This window comes from Drosophila subpulchrella, chromosome 2L (genome assembly GCF_014743375.2).
Source record: "Drosophila subpulchrella strain 33 F10 #4 breed RU33 chromosome 2L, RU_Dsub_v1.1 Primary Assembly, whole genome shotgun sequence".
Taxonomy (NCBI): Eukaryota; Metazoa; Arthropoda; class Insecta; order Diptera; family Drosophilidae; genus Drosophila; species Drosophila subpulchrella.
Genome location: NC_050610.1, coordinates 6,490,188 through 6,507,202, shown reverse-complemented (window position 1 = coordinate 6,507,202; position 17,015 = coordinate 6,490,188). Strand labels below are relative to the sequence as shown.

General features: G+C 44.4%; 8 protein-coding genes across 11 annotated transcripts; 6 read left to right on the top strand and 2 right to left on the bottom strand.

The window, feature by feature from the left end:
* The first annotated feature begins 96 nt into the window (after positions 1-96).
* On the top strand, positions 97-1,454 carry LOC119546194 (peptide chain release factor 1-like, mitochondrial). The gene has a single exon (XM_037852319.1). The coding sequence runs from the start codon at positions 168-170 to the stop codon at positions 1,344-1,346; it is 1,179 nt and encodes a 392-aa protein (XP_037708247.1). The 5' UTR covers positions 97-167; the 3' UTR covers positions 1,347-1,454.
* Positions 1,445-2,402, bottom strand: LOC119546195 (exosome complex component RRP41). Its single transcript, XM_037852320.1, has 2 exons — positions 2,380-2,402; positions 1,445-2,226 (listed from the first exon to the last, which is right to left on the bottom strand). Exon 2 carries the CDS (start codon positions 2,215-2,217, stop codon positions 1,468-1,470), a length of 750 nt encoding a protein of 249 aa, XP_037708248.1. The 5' UTR covers positions 2,218-2,226; positions 2,380-2,402; the 3' UTR covers positions 1,445-1,467.
* Positions 2,403-2,538: 136 nt separating this feature from the next.
* LOC119546192 (uncharacterized protein C19orf47 homolog) lies at positions 2,539-4,388 on the top strand. The gene is made up of 4 exons (XM_037852318.1): positions 2,539-2,699; positions 2,822-3,235; positions 3,297-3,890; positions 3,949-4,388. Exons 1-4 carry the CDS (start codon positions 2,681-2,683, stop codon positions 4,293-4,295), a joined length of 1,374 nt encoding a protein of 457 aa, XP_037708246.1. The 5' UTR covers positions 2,539-2,680; the 3' UTR covers positions 4,296-4,388.
* A 425-nt stretch (positions 4,389-4,813) lies between these two features.
* Positions 4,814-5,361, bottom strand: LOC119548261 (uncharacterized protein SPEM3). The gene has a single exon (XM_037855406.1). It carries the CDS (start codon positions 5,321-5,323, stop codon positions 4,814-4,816), a length of 510 nt encoding a protein of 169 aa, XP_037711334.1. The 5' UTR covers positions 5,324-5,361.
* A 2,721-nt stretch (positions 5,362-8,082) lies between these two features.
* LOC119548625 (protein Mabiki) lies at positions 8,083-8,628 on the top strand. The gene has a single exon (XM_037856002.1). It carries the CDS (start codon positions 8,083-8,085, stop codon positions 8,626-8,628), a length of 546 nt encoding a protein of 181 aa, XP_037711930.1.
* Positions 8,629-11,184: 2,556 nt separating this feature from the next.
* On the top strand, positions 11,185-11,863 carry LOC119548608 (protein Mabiki). Its single transcript, XM_037855968.1, has one exon. It carries the CDS (start codon positions 11,288-11,290, stop codon positions 11,861-11,863), a length of 576 nt encoding a protein of 191 aa, XP_037711896.1. The 5' UTR covers positions 11,185-11,287.
* A 1,896-nt stretch (positions 11,864-13,759) lies between these two features.
* LOC119546971 (proteasome subunit alpha type-1) lies at positions 13,760-14,803 on the top strand. The gene has a single exon (XM_037853619.1). It carries the CDS (start codon positions 13,858-13,860, stop codon positions 14,725-14,727), a length of 870 nt encoding a protein of 289 aa, XP_037709547.1. The 5' UTR covers positions 13,760-13,857; the 3' UTR covers positions 14,728-14,803.
* A 431-nt stretch (positions 14,804-15,234) lies between these two features.
* LOC119547105 (serpin B10-like) lies at positions 15,235-16,779 on the top strand. 4 transcript variants are annotated; one of them, XM_037853811.1, is made up of 3 exons: positions 15,235-15,249; positions 15,312-16,394; positions 16,462-16,779. In XM_037853811.1, exons 1-3 carry the CDS (start codon positions 15,243-15,245, stop codon positions 16,599-16,601), a joined length of 1,230 nt encoding a protein of 409 aa, XP_037709739.1. In that variant the 5' UTR covers positions 15,235-15,242; the 3' UTR covers positions 16,602-16,779. The 4 variants fall into 4 exon arrangements, with proteins under 4 accessions (XP_037709739.1, XP_037709738.1, XP_037709737.1 ...); XM_037853810.1 differs by having other exon boundaries at positions 16,459-16,779; XM_037853809.1 differs by having other exon boundaries at positions 15,312-16,400.
* Positions 16,780-17,015: the final 236 nt, after the last annotated feature.

Here is a 17,015-nt window from a genome sequence, read left to right as displayed (position 1 = left end):
GGGACTATCGATGTTGCCAGAGGTCTAACCCTATCGATGTTTTTATGCAGCTATCGAATATATATAAAATTATTTATCGATATTTATTATCAGAGCTTGTCCACCTCTTGTTGTTATTTAATTATTTTTATATTATTTTACCGATTTTTCAATGAAAACCTGACAAAATGCTGTCGCGTAAATTGCTAAACCTTCGTCTGGGGCACCTGACACGTCGCTGGGCCAGCACAGATCCCCTGAGCATCCAGAACGAGAAGCTGCAGGCGTATCTGGAGTCTCTGCGCCAGGAGTACTACGCCGTGCGGGTAAATGCAGCCGGAAACAGCAATTCCTACGCCCGGCTCGCCCAGCTGGAGGGCGTGGTCAGTGCCCTGGAGCAGCGACGCGTCCTGGAGCGCCACATCACCAGCGCCAAGGACATGGAGCTGGAGAAGGACGAGGATATGCGCCAACTGATGCGTGAGGAGAATGAAGTCTATGTGGATCTGCTGGGCAAGCAAGATCAGACTTTGCTGCAGGAACTGCTCGCCCTTTCGGATGACGAGGTGTATCCGGCACTGATCTTCGGCCTGAATGCCGGCGCCGGTGGACAGGAGGCCATGTTGTTCGCCCAGGAGCTGTACGAGATGTACACCAGCTTCTTCGAGCACATGGGCTGGGAGTGGGAGGAGTTTGCCAGCGAGAGCACTGACATAGGTGGCCTGCGCCATGCCAGCCTGATGGTGAGCGGCGAGGATGCCTTCCGTTGGCTGCGTTATGAGGCGGGAGTTCATCGGGTGCAGAGGGTTCCAGCCACCGAGAAGTCTGGACGGATGCACACCAGCACCGCCTCGATCACCGTGATTCCCCGTCCCGCCGACATCCAAGTTCACATTGCCGAGAAGGATCTGAAGATCGAGACGAAGCGGGCGAGTGGAGCTGGTGGGCAGCATGTGAACACCACCGACTCTGCTGTGCGGATTGTCCATCTGCCTACCGGTCTGGCTGTGGAGGCGCAATCGGAGCGCTCGCAACTGAAGAACCGGGAGCTGGCCATGAAGCGTCTGCGCTCACGACTTGTGCAACAGCAACTGGAGAGCGTCGAGGCAAGCAAAATGGCAACCAAGAAGGCGCAACAAGGAAGTCTTAACCGCAACGAGAAGATTCGCACGTACAATTTCGTCCAGGACCGGATCACGGACCACAGGATTCAAGGCGGCACGCTGCACAACCTTGACGGTTTCCTCAAGGGCGGCGAGCAACTGAGTGGACTCATCGAAAAGCTGCAACTAGAGCAGCGAAAGGAGCGACTGAAGGAGCTGTTGGATACGTGGCAGCCACCAGAAGAGGCCATTAAGAAGAACTAGAGCTACTTTTAGTTTGTTACTACATATATATGCCTGCGTTTTAAAAGTAAATAAGCCTGGTTTACCCTCATCGTTTGCAAAATAGAAAAACTTAGTTATGAAAGGAAACCACTAGTTTATTTTAACAAACTCTCGCCCAATCGGCAGCACTGCCCATGTGCACGAGATGTTCCTTAACCGCCGCCTCTAGTATATCCCGGATTTCGCGGCAGCCGGCCATTGCAGTCTCGATGACGGTTTCCAAGTGGTCGATGTGGAACCGCTCGCTCATTTCCAGAAAGGCGATCTTCTCGGCGGTGGGCAAGGCAGCCACGGTCAGCTTGGGGCCGCCGGAAACCTCCTCGAAGTGCGAGATGTCCGTGAGCGGGATGTTTGACTTGCTTAGAGAAGCCGTGCAGGCAACGATGAATTCGTTGAGGCAGATCCCTGCATCAATTAGCGCTAGCGTGGCCGCGTTCAGGGCCACCGCGTAGTTGGCCCCGTCGGCCTGGAGCACCTCCACATAGATGTCTATTTGGGAGCGGGGATACAGCTCCGATTTGATGGCCGCACTTAGCGCCTGCTGCAGGTACATCTTGAACTCCAGGGATTTTCGGTCGCCGCGTGGACGATTCTTGCGCTCCGCCGTGGAGAACGTAGCCTGGCTGTACTGGCAGTTGATGATCACGTCGTTGGACTCCGTCTTCTTGCCCTTGGCCTGGTGCGGTCCATAGACAGCGGCCAGAACCTTGGTGTTTCCCTGTTCCATGTAGGCACTGCCATCGGGCTGCTCGAAGACGCCCAGTTTGCACTTGATGTGTCGCAGCTCGTGTGGACGACGTCCGTCCAGGCGCAGGCCCTGCTCACTGAGCAGCTCAAAGTTTCCCGCCATCTCTGAATGCTTCAGGAATTAAATTATCTTTAATATAAATAAATGCCACACGTGCGGCGCGCTTTGTTTACAATTTTTGCTTAGCAAAAAAACGTTACTTAACACTGCTAGGTACGTACCTAAGTGGGTAACCCTAATAAGTACATATTAAAGCTAAATTACCTTTGGTCGTTAAAATTAAAAATTTTCCTTGCTATATTTCTGTTGTCAAAAAATAAATAAATACAAATTCAAAATAAGAATACTGCTTACTAAAAATACCCCATTTGCGGAATGTTGACATTTTGCAACACCAATAAATATCGTTGTTATCGATTTTCGATATAAACCCATCGAAAAGTGGCAACCCTAAAATATATAAATAGTTTCTAGTGCAAAAAAACTGTATTTATGGGAATAAAATAGATAAATATTAAGTGAATAGTGTGGAAAAAAGTGCTCTTTAGCAGCATAAAGAAGCACAATGTCAAAGTCAAGCGCAGGTGGGTTGGCATCATTGAAAAAAACCGCCCAAACCGAGCAGACGCTTCCGGGTGCACTGACAAAACAAAAATAGAGACTAGAACGCTTGGATAATAAATGAATCTAATTCCGGAACTTACAGCACGCTGGGTGAAGTTCTTCAATGCGGCCGGTATCCCATCTCCCGCTGCCGCCGGCTACGCCCACGTCTTCGTGGAGAACCGCATCCAGGACGACATGCTGCTGGACCTCAACAAGGAGTATCTTAGGGAGATGGGCATCACTCTGATGGGTGACATAATTGCCATCCTGCGGCACTCGAAGACCGTCTGCGAGCAGAATGCCCGGGATCAGGTCCTGATCACGGAGGTGGTCCAACCAGTTGCCCGTCCGGTGTCGCCAAAGGTCAAGACGCCGGTGGTCGCCAAAGCGAAGGTTTCGCCGCCTGCAAAGCCGGCGAGACGGGTGCTCCCAGAGCACGAGGGCAAGTACAAGGTGACACTGCCCTCGGGAACCACGGAGCGCAGCAAGCAGATCCTGGCCAAGCGGGAGAAGCGTAAGATGAAAGATAACCCCACTGCAAGACAAAAATGCCAAACCATCCGGTACCTTTTCAGTGTACTCGGATCGCGTGAGCAGCTCCAAGAAGTCGGACATATTTGCGCGTCTGCACGGTGCCACTGGCGAGGATGAGGCCCAGGAGGGCATTGTCTCCAGCTCCGGCGAGAGCAGCGTTCGCGTGCACATCACAGGAGTGTCCAAAGCAGCGGACACCTCTGGCAACAACTCGGTATTCGCCCGACTCGGCGGCAAGCAGTCCACTCTTTCCGGTGATGTCAGCATAACCAAGGAAATAAAGTCGATCCTGAAGAATACACAACGTTCGGTGGTAAGTGGTGTGACCAAAAACTCGCCCATTGTCAAGGCCAAGAGGGTGGCTGCCTCCACTGTGCCGCAGCAAAAGGTTATGCTGGTCCACAAGGTGCCTCTGAAAAGAGGCGACGATGAAGACGACAGTATGGACGATCTAGAAAGCGATGAGGAAGAATTGGTATTCAGCGGAGAGAGCGAAGACTTTGAAATGGGGGCCGCCGAAAAGATTGTTAAGTTTGCTTCCACAGCAGAGGTTCGAGAAATCGCACCCGAGTCGTCATTCAAAAACAGGCATGGCAAAAACTTTGCCAACAACATCAAATCGAGGCTAGGAATTGGTATGTTTAGTCAAGATCTTTTGAACCGCAATCAATTAATATCTAATCTGATCTTTAGTGTCCAAACTTCATGCCACCAAGAAGACCTACAACCTAAAGGCATCGCCCTCGAAGAAACCACAGGCTCGCCTTAGCCCTGTTAAGGGCAAGGCCATACGTATGCGCAGCGACGAGCTGATGACCCGCCAGGACACGCTGCCCGTCCACAAGAGGCTAGGAAACAACTCGTATTCCGCCCCCGTCAGAGCTCCTCCAGCAGTTCCACACCGACAGCAGAGGCCAGAGCCACCGAAGAAGAAATATGTTCCGCCAAGGCGCTATAACAGCATGAATGCAGGTCATAACAAGCCACGAGATCAATCTGGCTCTGTCTTCGACCGACTTGGCTTCAATAACTCTATGTAAAATATAAGTATATGTATGTGTCCTTTATAAATTGTTTTAAGTTCAATGCCCCTAATTAACTTTGCCAGTAAATGTTCGAATTGAAGTAGAAAACGGTTTTTGATTTATCAAATTGAATGGAAATAAGCAACTAAATTCGCTAAATTAATTTTTCGATCGATTCCATGAATGAAAGTCATGATAACCGAATGTAACAGAACAGCTGTTTTAAAACATTTACATTGCTGATGAAGTAGTCGTTGCAGCTTAATGTTACTTCTGAGAACTGAGCTCGTTTGTGCAAAATTTCCCTTTGTATCCATAGTTTCCCAGTCAAAGAAAGCAATAATCTATAATTGTATGATTTAAAATGATTTATTTTGTCTATAGTTAATGTTATGTACAATTACGCTAGGGCTTCGCTTTCGTTCATAATGTACAATCTGCCGGCGGTTTCTTAAAGGTCTATATCACTGGTTGCTAGGCAAATCACTCCGTTTACAATCGTATAAGCTGGCTATCAGGCTCCATCGGCGGGCTTACTGTTGAAGCAGCGCCTGGAGGGCCTGTCGCCATTCCAGAGGCCAAGTGTTGGCATCCGGATTGATGTTGAGCAGTTGGCGCATCTGGAGCACGGCCCGTTGCTTCTGTAGCATGTAGGCGTAGGCCTGGTGATTGAAAACGGGTGAGTGGGCGACCGGATGTTGGGTCACCGGATGTTGGGTCACCGGAAGTTGGGTGGCCGGAGGCGTATATTGCTGATGCTGCTGGGGTGGTGTTGTTGGTGGCGTGGGAGGCAGTGAATGGTAATGGTGCAACTGTTGCTGCTGCTGAACTCCCCGCTCTGTCTCCTGTCGCCGTTTCCGCGGTGTATTCTCGTCCAGGGCGTACGGACGGAAAAGGGGCGTGGTTGTGGCAGTGGGGGCGACCTCCTTGCCGCTCTTCTTTCCAAACTTTTTGTGCGTATAAGCCGAGGTCTTGAACTTCTTGTGCGTATAACTCTCGCTGACCTCCGACTCGTTTTGGTAATCCATATTCGAAGGTGCCATAATTGGTGTTGCTTTAGATGTGGTTGCTTAAGTTGATCTGTTGCTTAGGTGTTTTCACGACGGCTGTTAGGGCTCGACTGTGCTCCTGCTGCTGCGCAACCTGGATTTTATACTCCCGGCCTCTCAGATGTCCTACCTGAAATTATCATTAAGGCCGAGTGCGCCTTGTTTATGGGAAAATCTTCGTTGACAAAAGGTTGGCATTGTCGTAGAGAAAAAAGGATTTCGGCAACACCTACACTACCTGCAACCGACTACCTGCACAGCCGAAAGTCCTTTGTAATTAATTTTTCATTTGCTGCAGCGGGCTCGCACCTTCTTTTGTGTCTCCCAGGTCGGTCCGGTCTTTCCTGGAATTTTCCCTACAGCATTTCTAGAGAACAATCTTCTACCTCAAGATCGTCCAGCGCCTGCGCTTGCCACTCTTTGATGATGGCCAAGTTGCCTCGACGCATCGGAATCTGGAATCTTATCTCGCTTACCGCTAATCTGCCTCATTAAGTTCTCGTCTAGGGTACTCGGGGATACCTTCCAGAAAGTGCCAGCCGTGCTTAGTCACAATGGCCATTGAATGGAAATTTATTGGGATTTTCCCGAAATGCTGCGTGTGTGTCTGCCCTAGTCTGTCTGAGGGATTTCTTCTGTTCAGGGGCCTTTTCCAGTTTAAGTTGTGTGCTATATATTGATTTAATCAATGAGAAAATCTATGGAGATATACATAAGTGGTATTGCGACAGAATTTTATATTCTCATTTTATCATTCTTTAAAAAGTGGATTCATAGAAATATACATATGTCTGCATATTGAGTTTATAATAATAAAATCAACAAAAGATATTTGGTTAAATTACATTTTAAGGTCCATGAGTTCACTATAATTTTTAATAGTCATATGTCTTAATATCACAGCTGAAAATTTAAAATCTTGGGATTTACTACTTTTTATTGGATGTTAAGTAATTAATTTGGTTAATTTTGATTAGAGAACGTATTGGGGAGTACGTACCTATATCATTAAAATCTAACTAATTATTCAAATCAATATTTCGACCAAGCCATTGTTATTATATAAAATTAAGCAGATTAAGAGGAGCTAGTATATTATAATATGTTCTTTTGACCGATTTCCTACACGTTTACAGTTTTCTAAAAACTATATTATTATTCCGATCGACATGTGCATGTCGACCGAGTTATTAAGTACATTCAATGAAATTAAGTAATTGTTACACGTTTTGAAATAAAGAATAGAATATATTACTTTTTCTGTCGTTTAAAAAATATTGTAAGTATAAGTTTTGCATTGATTTTATTCTTCTTCCATCATTTTGTATACAATTATATATTGGGTCGACATCAAACTGATTATTTTAGGTCGAAGGTAAAATGTAGTCGCTTTTGTATCCCACTCTATAAAGTAAAATACTCGCAGTCCACCATCAACAGAAAATCAAAAAGTGTTTTAGCCCAATCGTATCCCTTTTAGTTATGAAACAGAATAGTAACATCATTTTTGATAGTCAGGTCCTGTTTCTCAGAAGAATGTGATTCATTTTCATTATTTCCCACCGTTGAACATATCTCCGCCCATATGCTTCAAGATGCAGTGTACTTTCCCAACCACCAAACTGTTGATTCAATATTATACAATGTAACATTTAATTGTGTCACCGGTGAAAGCACTTCCTGGTAGGGAACCGAAAATTCTTGTCCTCACTAAGGTCATTCCCCCAGAAAGGAGGAAACACCTTTGAGGACCCCATGCAATCGATTCTTTCCGTTCCACAACAGATGGAAATTGATCAATATAATAAAAGGAAACAATCAAACAATACGACAATCTTTCACTGTAATACTTCAGTCGAACAAATAGCAACTCCCACTCCGCTCCCGCTTATTGACTTTGGTTCTTCTGGAGGGCTGGTCTCAAGCCCACCTGAAATAAATCCGCTTAGGCGAAGGAATGGTGAAATGTGAGAACCAGCCAGTTTCATATTCGTTCTCTGACTGCATAAATCAATGGACAAAAGGCATTGAATGAAACGAAAAATCCGACATAATGCCAGAGACACGAGAAACCAGAAAGCAGAAGAAGGAGCATTCAGTAATTACCGAGTTTCTAGGATTTGGTACCAGCGGCCCGAAGTCCCAGAGACACTTTTTTTCAGCTGGCCAAGCTGAAGTCATAAATGCTTGTTTTTCGGATCGATATCGGGGCAAAAGGGAACTGCTATTCAGGTGCCACAAAGAAAGCCGAAACAATAGCGTGCCGGCAGACAGCCCGGCCGAATTGAGCGCCAGGATTAGAGATTACAGAGATCCTGCATCCAGATCCCAGACGGTTTCGACAACAGGTAATTCCGCCGAAAATCGCCGGCCATGTAAACAGACGAGGGAAGAACAACAACTGGTTTATGACACCCTCGAGAGGAATAAAGGGACGGGGAAGATTGTCAGCCGGCGGATTAGGGACTTGGAATCCCTATTCAGGTAAGGAGAACCGATTAGTTTTGGGTCACTTTTAGGGAATGAATGAACTGCGTTTGGGGAAATACCTGGTCGCGTCCTTTCGACCCACTAGGTACCTGGTGGGAAATTCATAGGGATTTGGGCGGCCCTTTTTGTGGGAGGCTCTTTGATTACCTAATGTTGCATTTGCATAAAATGGGTAGCCAGGAGGAGGGGCAGCACAGTCGTCTCAAAGACAGCTAAGCAAACACATCATACTCCGTGACCTCAATCAATTAGCCAATTGAACAATGGAGAACTATACCCACAAGAAGTTCACTGGAGCCCTGAAGCGAAAGCGCAGCCAGGATGCAGACTCCGATGACGATGTGGTCTTCATCATGGAGCAGCCGGGCCAGCGGACCCCGGAGCAGCCACAGCCGAAGCGTCGCTTCTTCCGCCCCTGGACGGATGAGTCCGCCGAGACGGAGCAGCCCCAGCCGCCTCGCAAGACTGAGGCCAGAGCAACACCACCACCAGATGCCACCTACCACGCCAACATGGTGCGCAACCATCACAAGCGCCGCCAACGCAGCCCCCAGGAGCAACTGCGTCGGGATCGGAACACCTTGGCCAGCCTGCGCCACCGACGCTCCCAGCAGCAACAGCAGCAGCTCATCGAACAGCAGTACCTGACCAGCCGGATCCAGCACGAGGCCCATCTGCAGCAGCAGATCCGCCTGAGCCTCTACTACGTGCGCTTCCTGCAGCAATCGATGGCTTCCATGCAGCCTCTGCCTCCCACACAGCCAAAGCAGATGATCCCACCCCAACAGACCACCACCCAGCATCCTTGAAGGGTGGACATGGTCGTCGATCCCGACTTGGCGCTCACCAAGCGCTCTAAATTATTGTAATCTAGTTGTATAGCCTTGTGATCACTTTGAAAGTTGTATTTATTTAATTCGTTGACTAAACAATAAACACAAAAATTGTTATCTAAATCACTTGACATTTTTATTGGATGGGTTTCTATTATTTCCACAGTTCTTTCAAGTAGTTCAGAACAAGAAAATAAGCTAGCTGCTAACAAGGCAAATTAAATTACAGGTAACTCAAGGAAATTAGGGTTTCATCTCATAAGGTAATAAATATGCGAGCAATATGCGGGAGTTAATGAATTTAGTTAACTGAATGTGGGCGCCACGGGCTTGGGCGGCTTGTGGGCGTTAGAGTGGGCGTGGCATATTCGCGTAACAAAATTGCGCTGCGTACAAAGCTACGGAATCTAAATCTGAAATCCCGATTCTCTGTCTTTGATAGTTTCCGAGATATCCACGTTCATACTTACGATTTCTTGAAGTTTGGGGGCGGTTTGTGGGCGATAAAGTGGGCGTGGCAAACTTTTTTTTTAAGTCAATCGATAGGTATTGATGAGAACAATAGATTTCAGTTAAAATTTTTGTTCTAGCATCAAAACTGTAGGAAAATCTCAATAGCCTAGCTCTCATAGTTTCCAAGGACATGGCTAGATCGACTCGGCTAGTGATTCTGATCAAGAATATATATACTTTATGGGGTCGGAAACGCTTCCTTCTGCCTGTTACATACTTTCCGACGAATCTAGTATACCCTTTTACTCTACGAGTAGCGGGTATAATTAGAGTAACAATTGTAAAATATGTAATTTCAATTTTGTGCTAAAGTTGCAGTTTCTCGTTTGTATCATGTGTATTGTTAATTGTTGAATTTTTTTAACCAACATAATATTTTTTCTAAATGAATAATTTACGCATTAATTGAAGGATGATACACTTGTTTTTACAGTTTAGGATTCTGATTGGACATTTAATTTCCTTTTTCTTCGACTTAACAGCAATTGCTTAATGATAATTGAAATTTATTTTCTCTGAAAAATCAGTTTTTTTAAAATTTAATTATCTACGGATTATTCTAAAAATGATGATCGCCCATAGCGCAAAAACCTGTTTGGCGCCCACAAATTTAAATGAGATTTTGCTCTTATTATCAATACCCATATATACGACACAGATAATTATATTCGGACCACTCATTAAAAGTTATAACCAAGCAAAAATAGAAAATTAGGAAAATCAATTTAGTGTGAGAGGGATGGAGATATATTCATACAGAAAATCGGTCGCTTACGAAATTTGACTAACACGCCACATAACGTGAAACCTAGTTGCCGAAAGGAATGATCGATAGGTGGCGTTTTTTTTTGTTAGCTGAGTAACGGGTATCTGATAGTCAAGGCCGTCGACTTTACCGTTATCTCTTGCTCTGGGTTTGGATTGGTCAGTAAATTTTTCCTGGTCCTTTAAGCAATTGTTAATGCTAATTAATTATTGTCCAAATTTACCGGAAGCTACATACATATCAGAGTTACTATTAAAGTTCAATTATGTTAATCAATTCAAAATATATTACACAATCAGTTCCCGGGAAGAGTAATTTGCAATGCTAATTTAAAATAAATAGTTAGGTACTCACATAAAGCACTGCCTGTGATTCATGCTCGGACGTTTGAATAGATAACTCAAGTGACATAATAGGAATTACGGAATAAATAAACTATTTATTTCAATTAATTGTTTTATAATCAAACCCGCATAGCCAGACAACTAATGTGCTAAAAATAATTAAAAGGTTGTGACAATAAGATCCGCCTTAACGGTTACACAAATATTAAATCATCCTATTGGCTTTTATATAATGTTTTAATATTCAAAAGATTTTTCGGTTTTCCTCTTTATTATTGAAACATTTAATAATAACTATTTTTTACAAAGGCTACCAAATTGCAATAATTATATTCAAAAAAGTATTCGATTAGGAAATATATAACCTTTTTAATTTACCTCTGTCCAGCCGATTTCCATTAATGCAATTCCTTTTCCATAATCATAAATCACATCTGTCAGAACTGTGTATCCTTTCAGAGACATACCTTAACCAGTGATCAGGTAATTTTCTGTTATATCATTCTTCAAGAAAAGTGTTTGCAAAAAGACCCTCGAGAATTTCCAAGGAATTAAAACAAAGTATGGTGGCGAGCTAGGAGCCAAGGGACCACACGCACAACCAATTGTGTCACGCAGGTCAATAAAAAATCCTTAGTCTGCATAACAGTTGTTCAGTCCAGAACTTTCCTGTTCCGGTGGCTACATTTGTCCGATAATCCAGGTAATCCACAAAAAAGGGATAATGAGGCAATGCTGCGACGGCAATTAGCGCAGTGATAGAACAGGTCATAAAACACTGTTTAATCCAGAAGGACGATTACCTAACTGGGGATGCGGGATGCGCTAATCCCTTTGTTGACAGTCCCAACACAAATGGATTTTCCTTTTTTGGCTACCTGTGTTTCCCACCTATTACCTATTTGTGCATATAAACAGGATATCAATCTCAGATTCCACCATTCAGCAAACGATCGTCTAACGAGTCACATCATAGCAATATTATTGGAGTTCAACCATAACCAATATAAAAATGGAGAACACAGCCAGTTATGCCCACAAGAAGTTTGTCGTCAGCAAGCGGAAAAGGGACTTGGACCACGACAAGGAGAACTTTAACCATCAGTCGGAGCAGCCGGTCACCAAGCGTCGCCAGAACCAGGGATTCTTCCGCCCCTGGCTGGATAACGATCAGAACCAGGAGAAGGAGCCGGCGGCACCAGTGGAGAAACCCACATTAGTCCCAGGATCCTCAGTCAGCCAGTACCATGCCAACATGGTGCGACGCACCCAGGCCCAACGCCAGCGAAGCCCCAAGGAGCAGATGCGCCGGGATCGGAACACCCTCGCCTGCCTCTTTAGCCGACGGGCCAAGCAGGCCCAGGAGGAGCGGATGAGTCAGCAGTACGAGCAGTACCGGAGTCACCATGCCGCCATGCTGGAACAGCAGGTCCGCCTGAGCCTCTACTACCGCCAGATCCTCCAGCAGGCGGTCTTCCAGCGAGCCATCAACCCCTCGCCAGCACATCTCCTGCCCCAACAGCAACAGCAGTTCCTCCAGCAGATGGCCCTCTCCCAGCAGATGCTCATCTTTGGTGGTCAGCACTGATGCCCCCCATTTCATTATATCATTATCATACTCAGAGACTACGGATAACCCTATCATGTGATCTAGTTTATTAAGCCTTAGGTTTTAATATTTATTGTTGACTTTGAAATAAAAACTACGAGTTTAATTTAAATTACCAGTTTGTCGACTTCAATAAATGGGGTTTCAAGATGGGGATTCAGATCAAAAGAAATGTTTTAGTCAGGGGATACAATAATATATATATTCGATTATACAAAGATCTAAAGGTGCAAGGGTTTTTTGATGATTGTAAAATGTAAGATTTAAATACATTTTATTGTTTTCGAAAGGCAAGCCGCTACATAAATTGATCAATTTATGTGCCCGTGGTTAGTAGCCATTTTAAGATAATGGCCTAAAAGACGTTTCTTATAAGGAACCATAAATTGTATGGGTATTATACAATTTTTAAAATTCGAGGACAGCTGTTTGATTTGTAGGTACTGTGGGACAGCCAACTTATTTTGATTTTACTAAATTATTAGGCACTTAAATCTTCTTAAAAAAATTCGATAAATAAATGCCTCACCCATCCATTTTAAGATTTTTCCCAGAAACAATTTACCAAAAGCCATTACCCAGCAAAGTTCAGCTAATTGTTGGCCAACTAATTTTCATGGCGTTCTCATTTCGCGACAGCTTTCGTCAAGGTTCAAGCCCGCACAAAGAACAATATTTAGAGTTGGCCGAGCTTTTGCCATCGGGTCTCAAATATTGACAGAGATTGGCTGTGTGGATAATACCCACTAGATATGGCCAAAGTCCGCCCAGAGATTTTCGAGTGCGCTAAAGCTTCAAGTTCACTTGGGCTGAGGTTGCAAAACTCAAGCCGCAGAAATGCAATTTTCAATGTTAAGCCAGCCAAAACCGCAAAAAGACCCACCAAAAACTTGACAATTAACTTAAAATTGATGTTGGCAGCATGGCACAAGTGCAAAGTTGTTTACTGGGTTGTTGCGGCCGCGACGGAAATTTTCTGCACTTGGATTTTCCGCCATAGGAAGTCGGACGGCTGCCAAGTATTATCAATGAAAATTAAAAGTAATTAACTGCGCTCGCACCGATTGCGCAATCCCAAAAGAGCTAATTACGTGGAGGGGACTTCCCCTGCAGCATGAATACTCGAATTATAAGTAAAGCTCTTTTTCCACTCACAGCCAGATTCAGTTGGCTGCACTTTCGGCGGGTGCACTCAAAGCTGAACATAAGTTTTGTCCATGCCTTTATGCTTTTCTCCATCTGATCACCTGAACTTCCTTATAGACCGTTGATTTTCTACTTGGTTAGGCATTATGCAAGTTGGGTTGCCTGAGTGCCTTGCTGTTAAGTAGATTGAAAGCACTGCAAGCTTGAAACTCTGTTTCGTACTATGATTTCATTTTCCTTTTGTATGACCTTGTTTTTTAACATTATCGAAAAAACTGGTAAATTCAAATAAATTAGTAATATTTTAAAGAGCACAGGTAATATAAGTATAATCTAATCAAAAAGTGTAGTTTAATAATGCTTTCAATGTGATAAGAACTCATATTGTGGAAAACACTCTAAATGATTCAAGATACTCTTATATTTGTGTGAATATTTTACCCACATAAAATTATTATTATTATTAATCAAACATTTTTCCTAAAAAGATTATAGATTATTTGCTATAGAGGATTATAGTTTTGGACCCCGCAAATGTTGTAAAATTTAAAAAATATATGTTTGGATACTCTTGAAAAAATATGATATATACTTGCTATAATAAAGCAATTAATATAGTAAATTCGGCTTGTAAATCTTAATCTTAATTGCCCAAGAACATATTTTCTGTCCTTAGTTAAATATTGTATACGGTCTAAACAACAACTAAGAATAGAGCAATCAATCTCATTTTTTCAACTCAAGGCAAATAAATCAACATCTATCATCTACTAGAGAAATCATTTAATTTCAAGCATTATTTTCAAGTCTAAACCCCTTTCTTCAGGATGTTTCGGAATCAGTACGACAGCGATACGACAGTGTGGAGTCCACAGGGTCGTCTCTTCCAGGTGGAGTACGCCATGGAGGCGGTGAAGCAGGGAGCGGCCACCGTAGGACTGAAGAGCGCTGACTTTGCGGCGCTCATCGCCCTGTGCCGCAATACCAAGGACACGGACACGCTCCAGAGGAAGATCATGCCGGTGGACTCGCACGTGGGCATGTCCATTGCCGGACTGACGGCAGATGCTCGCCAGGTGTGCCAGTACATGCGGACGGAGTGCATGGCCTTCCGGCACTCCTACGACTCGGAGTTTCCGGTACGCCGTTTGGTTGCCAATCTGGGCAACAAGATGCAGGCCACCACCCAGCGATACGATCGTCGGCCCTATGGAGTGGGCATGCTGGTGGCCGGCTACGATGAGCAGGGACCCCACATTTACCAGGTAATGCCGACGGCCAATGTCTTCAACTGCAAGGCCATGGCCATTGGATCCCGTTCGCAGAGTGCCCGCACCTACTTGGAGCGGAATATGGAGAGTTTTGATGGCTGCGGCCGGGATGAGCTGATCTGTCACGGAATACAGGCCATTCGGGGATCTTTGGGCCACGGTGATACCGAAAACCTTACCATTAATGTGGCCATTGTGGGCAAGGGTGAGCCCTTCAAAATATTTACCGATGCCGAGAACCAGACCTATCTGAATATGGTCAAGGACTTGGAACCGCCTTTGTTAGGGGAGCAGGATGCTCTGTCCGAGAATGGGATGAGCGAGGATGACTTGATGGGCCAGGGACCGAGTGGCAGTGGTATGCCGGCCAATAGTGCCAGTGATGTTGACACCAACGCCTCCACAGGTGGCCATGAGGCACGTTGATTAAGGGGAAACCTTTGGGAGTATACAAAATTTATTGTTTCGTTTGAAGTGTTATTAAAGTTTAATGAGCATTAAAGCTTTGTTATAGTTATGTTTTTGGGTAACAATCATTTAAACTTTTATTGCCAATAATTACCAAAATATCAAGTACAAGGTCGCAGACAATTAATAATTTGTTATTTTGAAATATAATACAAACGAACGGAGCAGAAACTTTTTAAAATAAAATATATTCCCGTTTAATTATATAACTTATCAAGTTATTTCCCGATTATAAAATTACAGTACTGATTTTCAAACCATATCTTATGTACGTCTGATTTCTCCTATAGCTATTAGGCGATCTAATAGGATTAAATCAATAGAGTACTATAATTCTTTTCTTTACGAAGTAATAAATTAAAATTTTCCATTACAAGGCACAGCCTTTAGCGTGACCAATTCGATTAGTATGGATTTTAAAATGTAGCTGCATCTAGCTAAAGCGTCTGGCTAGTTTAACTTTAAGTGCAACGATGACAGGTGAGTGATGGACGGGAATAGGAGAAGTAAACTTTAAAGCCCACACATTCACATTCCCGTAGTTGCGGTTTCGATCGGCTTATTGGTGTTCCAGTGGTTGGGCCAGGGCGAAGGTTTAATCCCCAGTGAACTTTACCCGGCTGGCTGGCCACCCCGTCAATATCCCACGATGCTCCATAGGGCGATTGTGGACGGGGTGACCAATAATGATCCGCCTGAAGGTCTGATGATCGCCCATGACCCAGTGCGCACAGCCTTTGGTGTTCTACTGGCCAGTTCCAATGGCCCCACGGCGGATGAGGTACGGGAGGCCATGACTGTGCCCTCCCAATCTACGGATCCCAATCAATTAGCCTATACAGATCCCCGGAACCTGAAACCGTTCTCGGATAAGTTCAACGAGTCCAGCTACATAGGCGCCTATGTACCACCTCAACTGGAGATAAGGCCGGAATATGAGGAGGAGATTCGCGACATGGACGTGGATCTGGTGCCCTCTTTTGACAATGGCACGATGGAAAGACTCTTGGATAAGTTAACGGCTATCAGTAAGGAGCTGTCGGACTCCCTTTCTTCGGATGACATACCCTATAGGCTGCGTCTACAGCCTGAGGTGTTCATTGTGACAGCAGCCTCTTTTAAGGCCGTGTGGGCGGATGCAGATTTCCACATCGAGAACCGGCGGATGAGGGAGTTCAATGTGGACGAGCGACGACGAACCTATGTGGACACACTCTACAGCCTGGCAAAGAGGCGTCAGGTGGCCCATCTCCATGGTCTGAGGGCCACCATGCTGCTGCTCCCACTGAAGGATAGTCGAGTCCAGTTCATGGTCCTCTTGCCGGATCTTATCAACGGATTACGACAGCTCGAAAAGGAACTGGAATTTGTGGATCTGCGAGGCTTGCTCGGGGTGAAGATGGATACCCGCCGGTACGATGTTCGTCTGCCTCTGATAAGGATCGTCACCAATCTGGAGCTGGCCGACAATTTGGGCTTTCTCGGCATTCGCCAGGCTTTCAATCCCAAAAATGCCGATCTCAGTCAGATAACAGGGCAAAGAGAGCGACTTTGGGTGCGCCGATTCCCACATTTGACCTACTTCACACTAAACGAGCACGGCATTAATGTTCGGAGAAATAAAAGTATGGGTAATCATTGGATTAAAGAATTATAAGTAAATACATAACTCATTTACTTTCATTTCAGCAGGAACACGAGTGATACATAATGGTGAGACACGGAACCACTTCTACGCTTCACATCCATTCTTTTTCGCTATGCTGGACGAGCATAAGATCTATGCTACGGGTCGATATGGCCAACTAGCGGTTGATCCAGATGATATGTAAATATAATATGGTCTTGATGCCAGTACCTTTACCATATTTTATGAAGTTTTTCATTTCTATATGTTACACATAATTTTGGGAGAATGTTATAAAAAGAGGTTGTATAATACGTTAAATCATTTATGTAATATTCGGATTCCAGTAATTGATTTTTGACATAAAAAAAATGACGGCTCTAGACAACTGGTTAAGAAATTATTTCATGAATTATACTTGCTCTGGTAATAAGTAATATCACAAATCAAGCCCTGTCAATATTAAAGATTCAAGCGTATTAAAATAATTTTAAATAGTTTACGATAGTCCACATAAATGTTTAAAAGAGGAAAACTTGGAAGGTAGGCTTAAATAAAATTTCACATGATCACGTAAAAGCATAACAAAATGTGATGAACCGTGAACCTCAATTGAGCT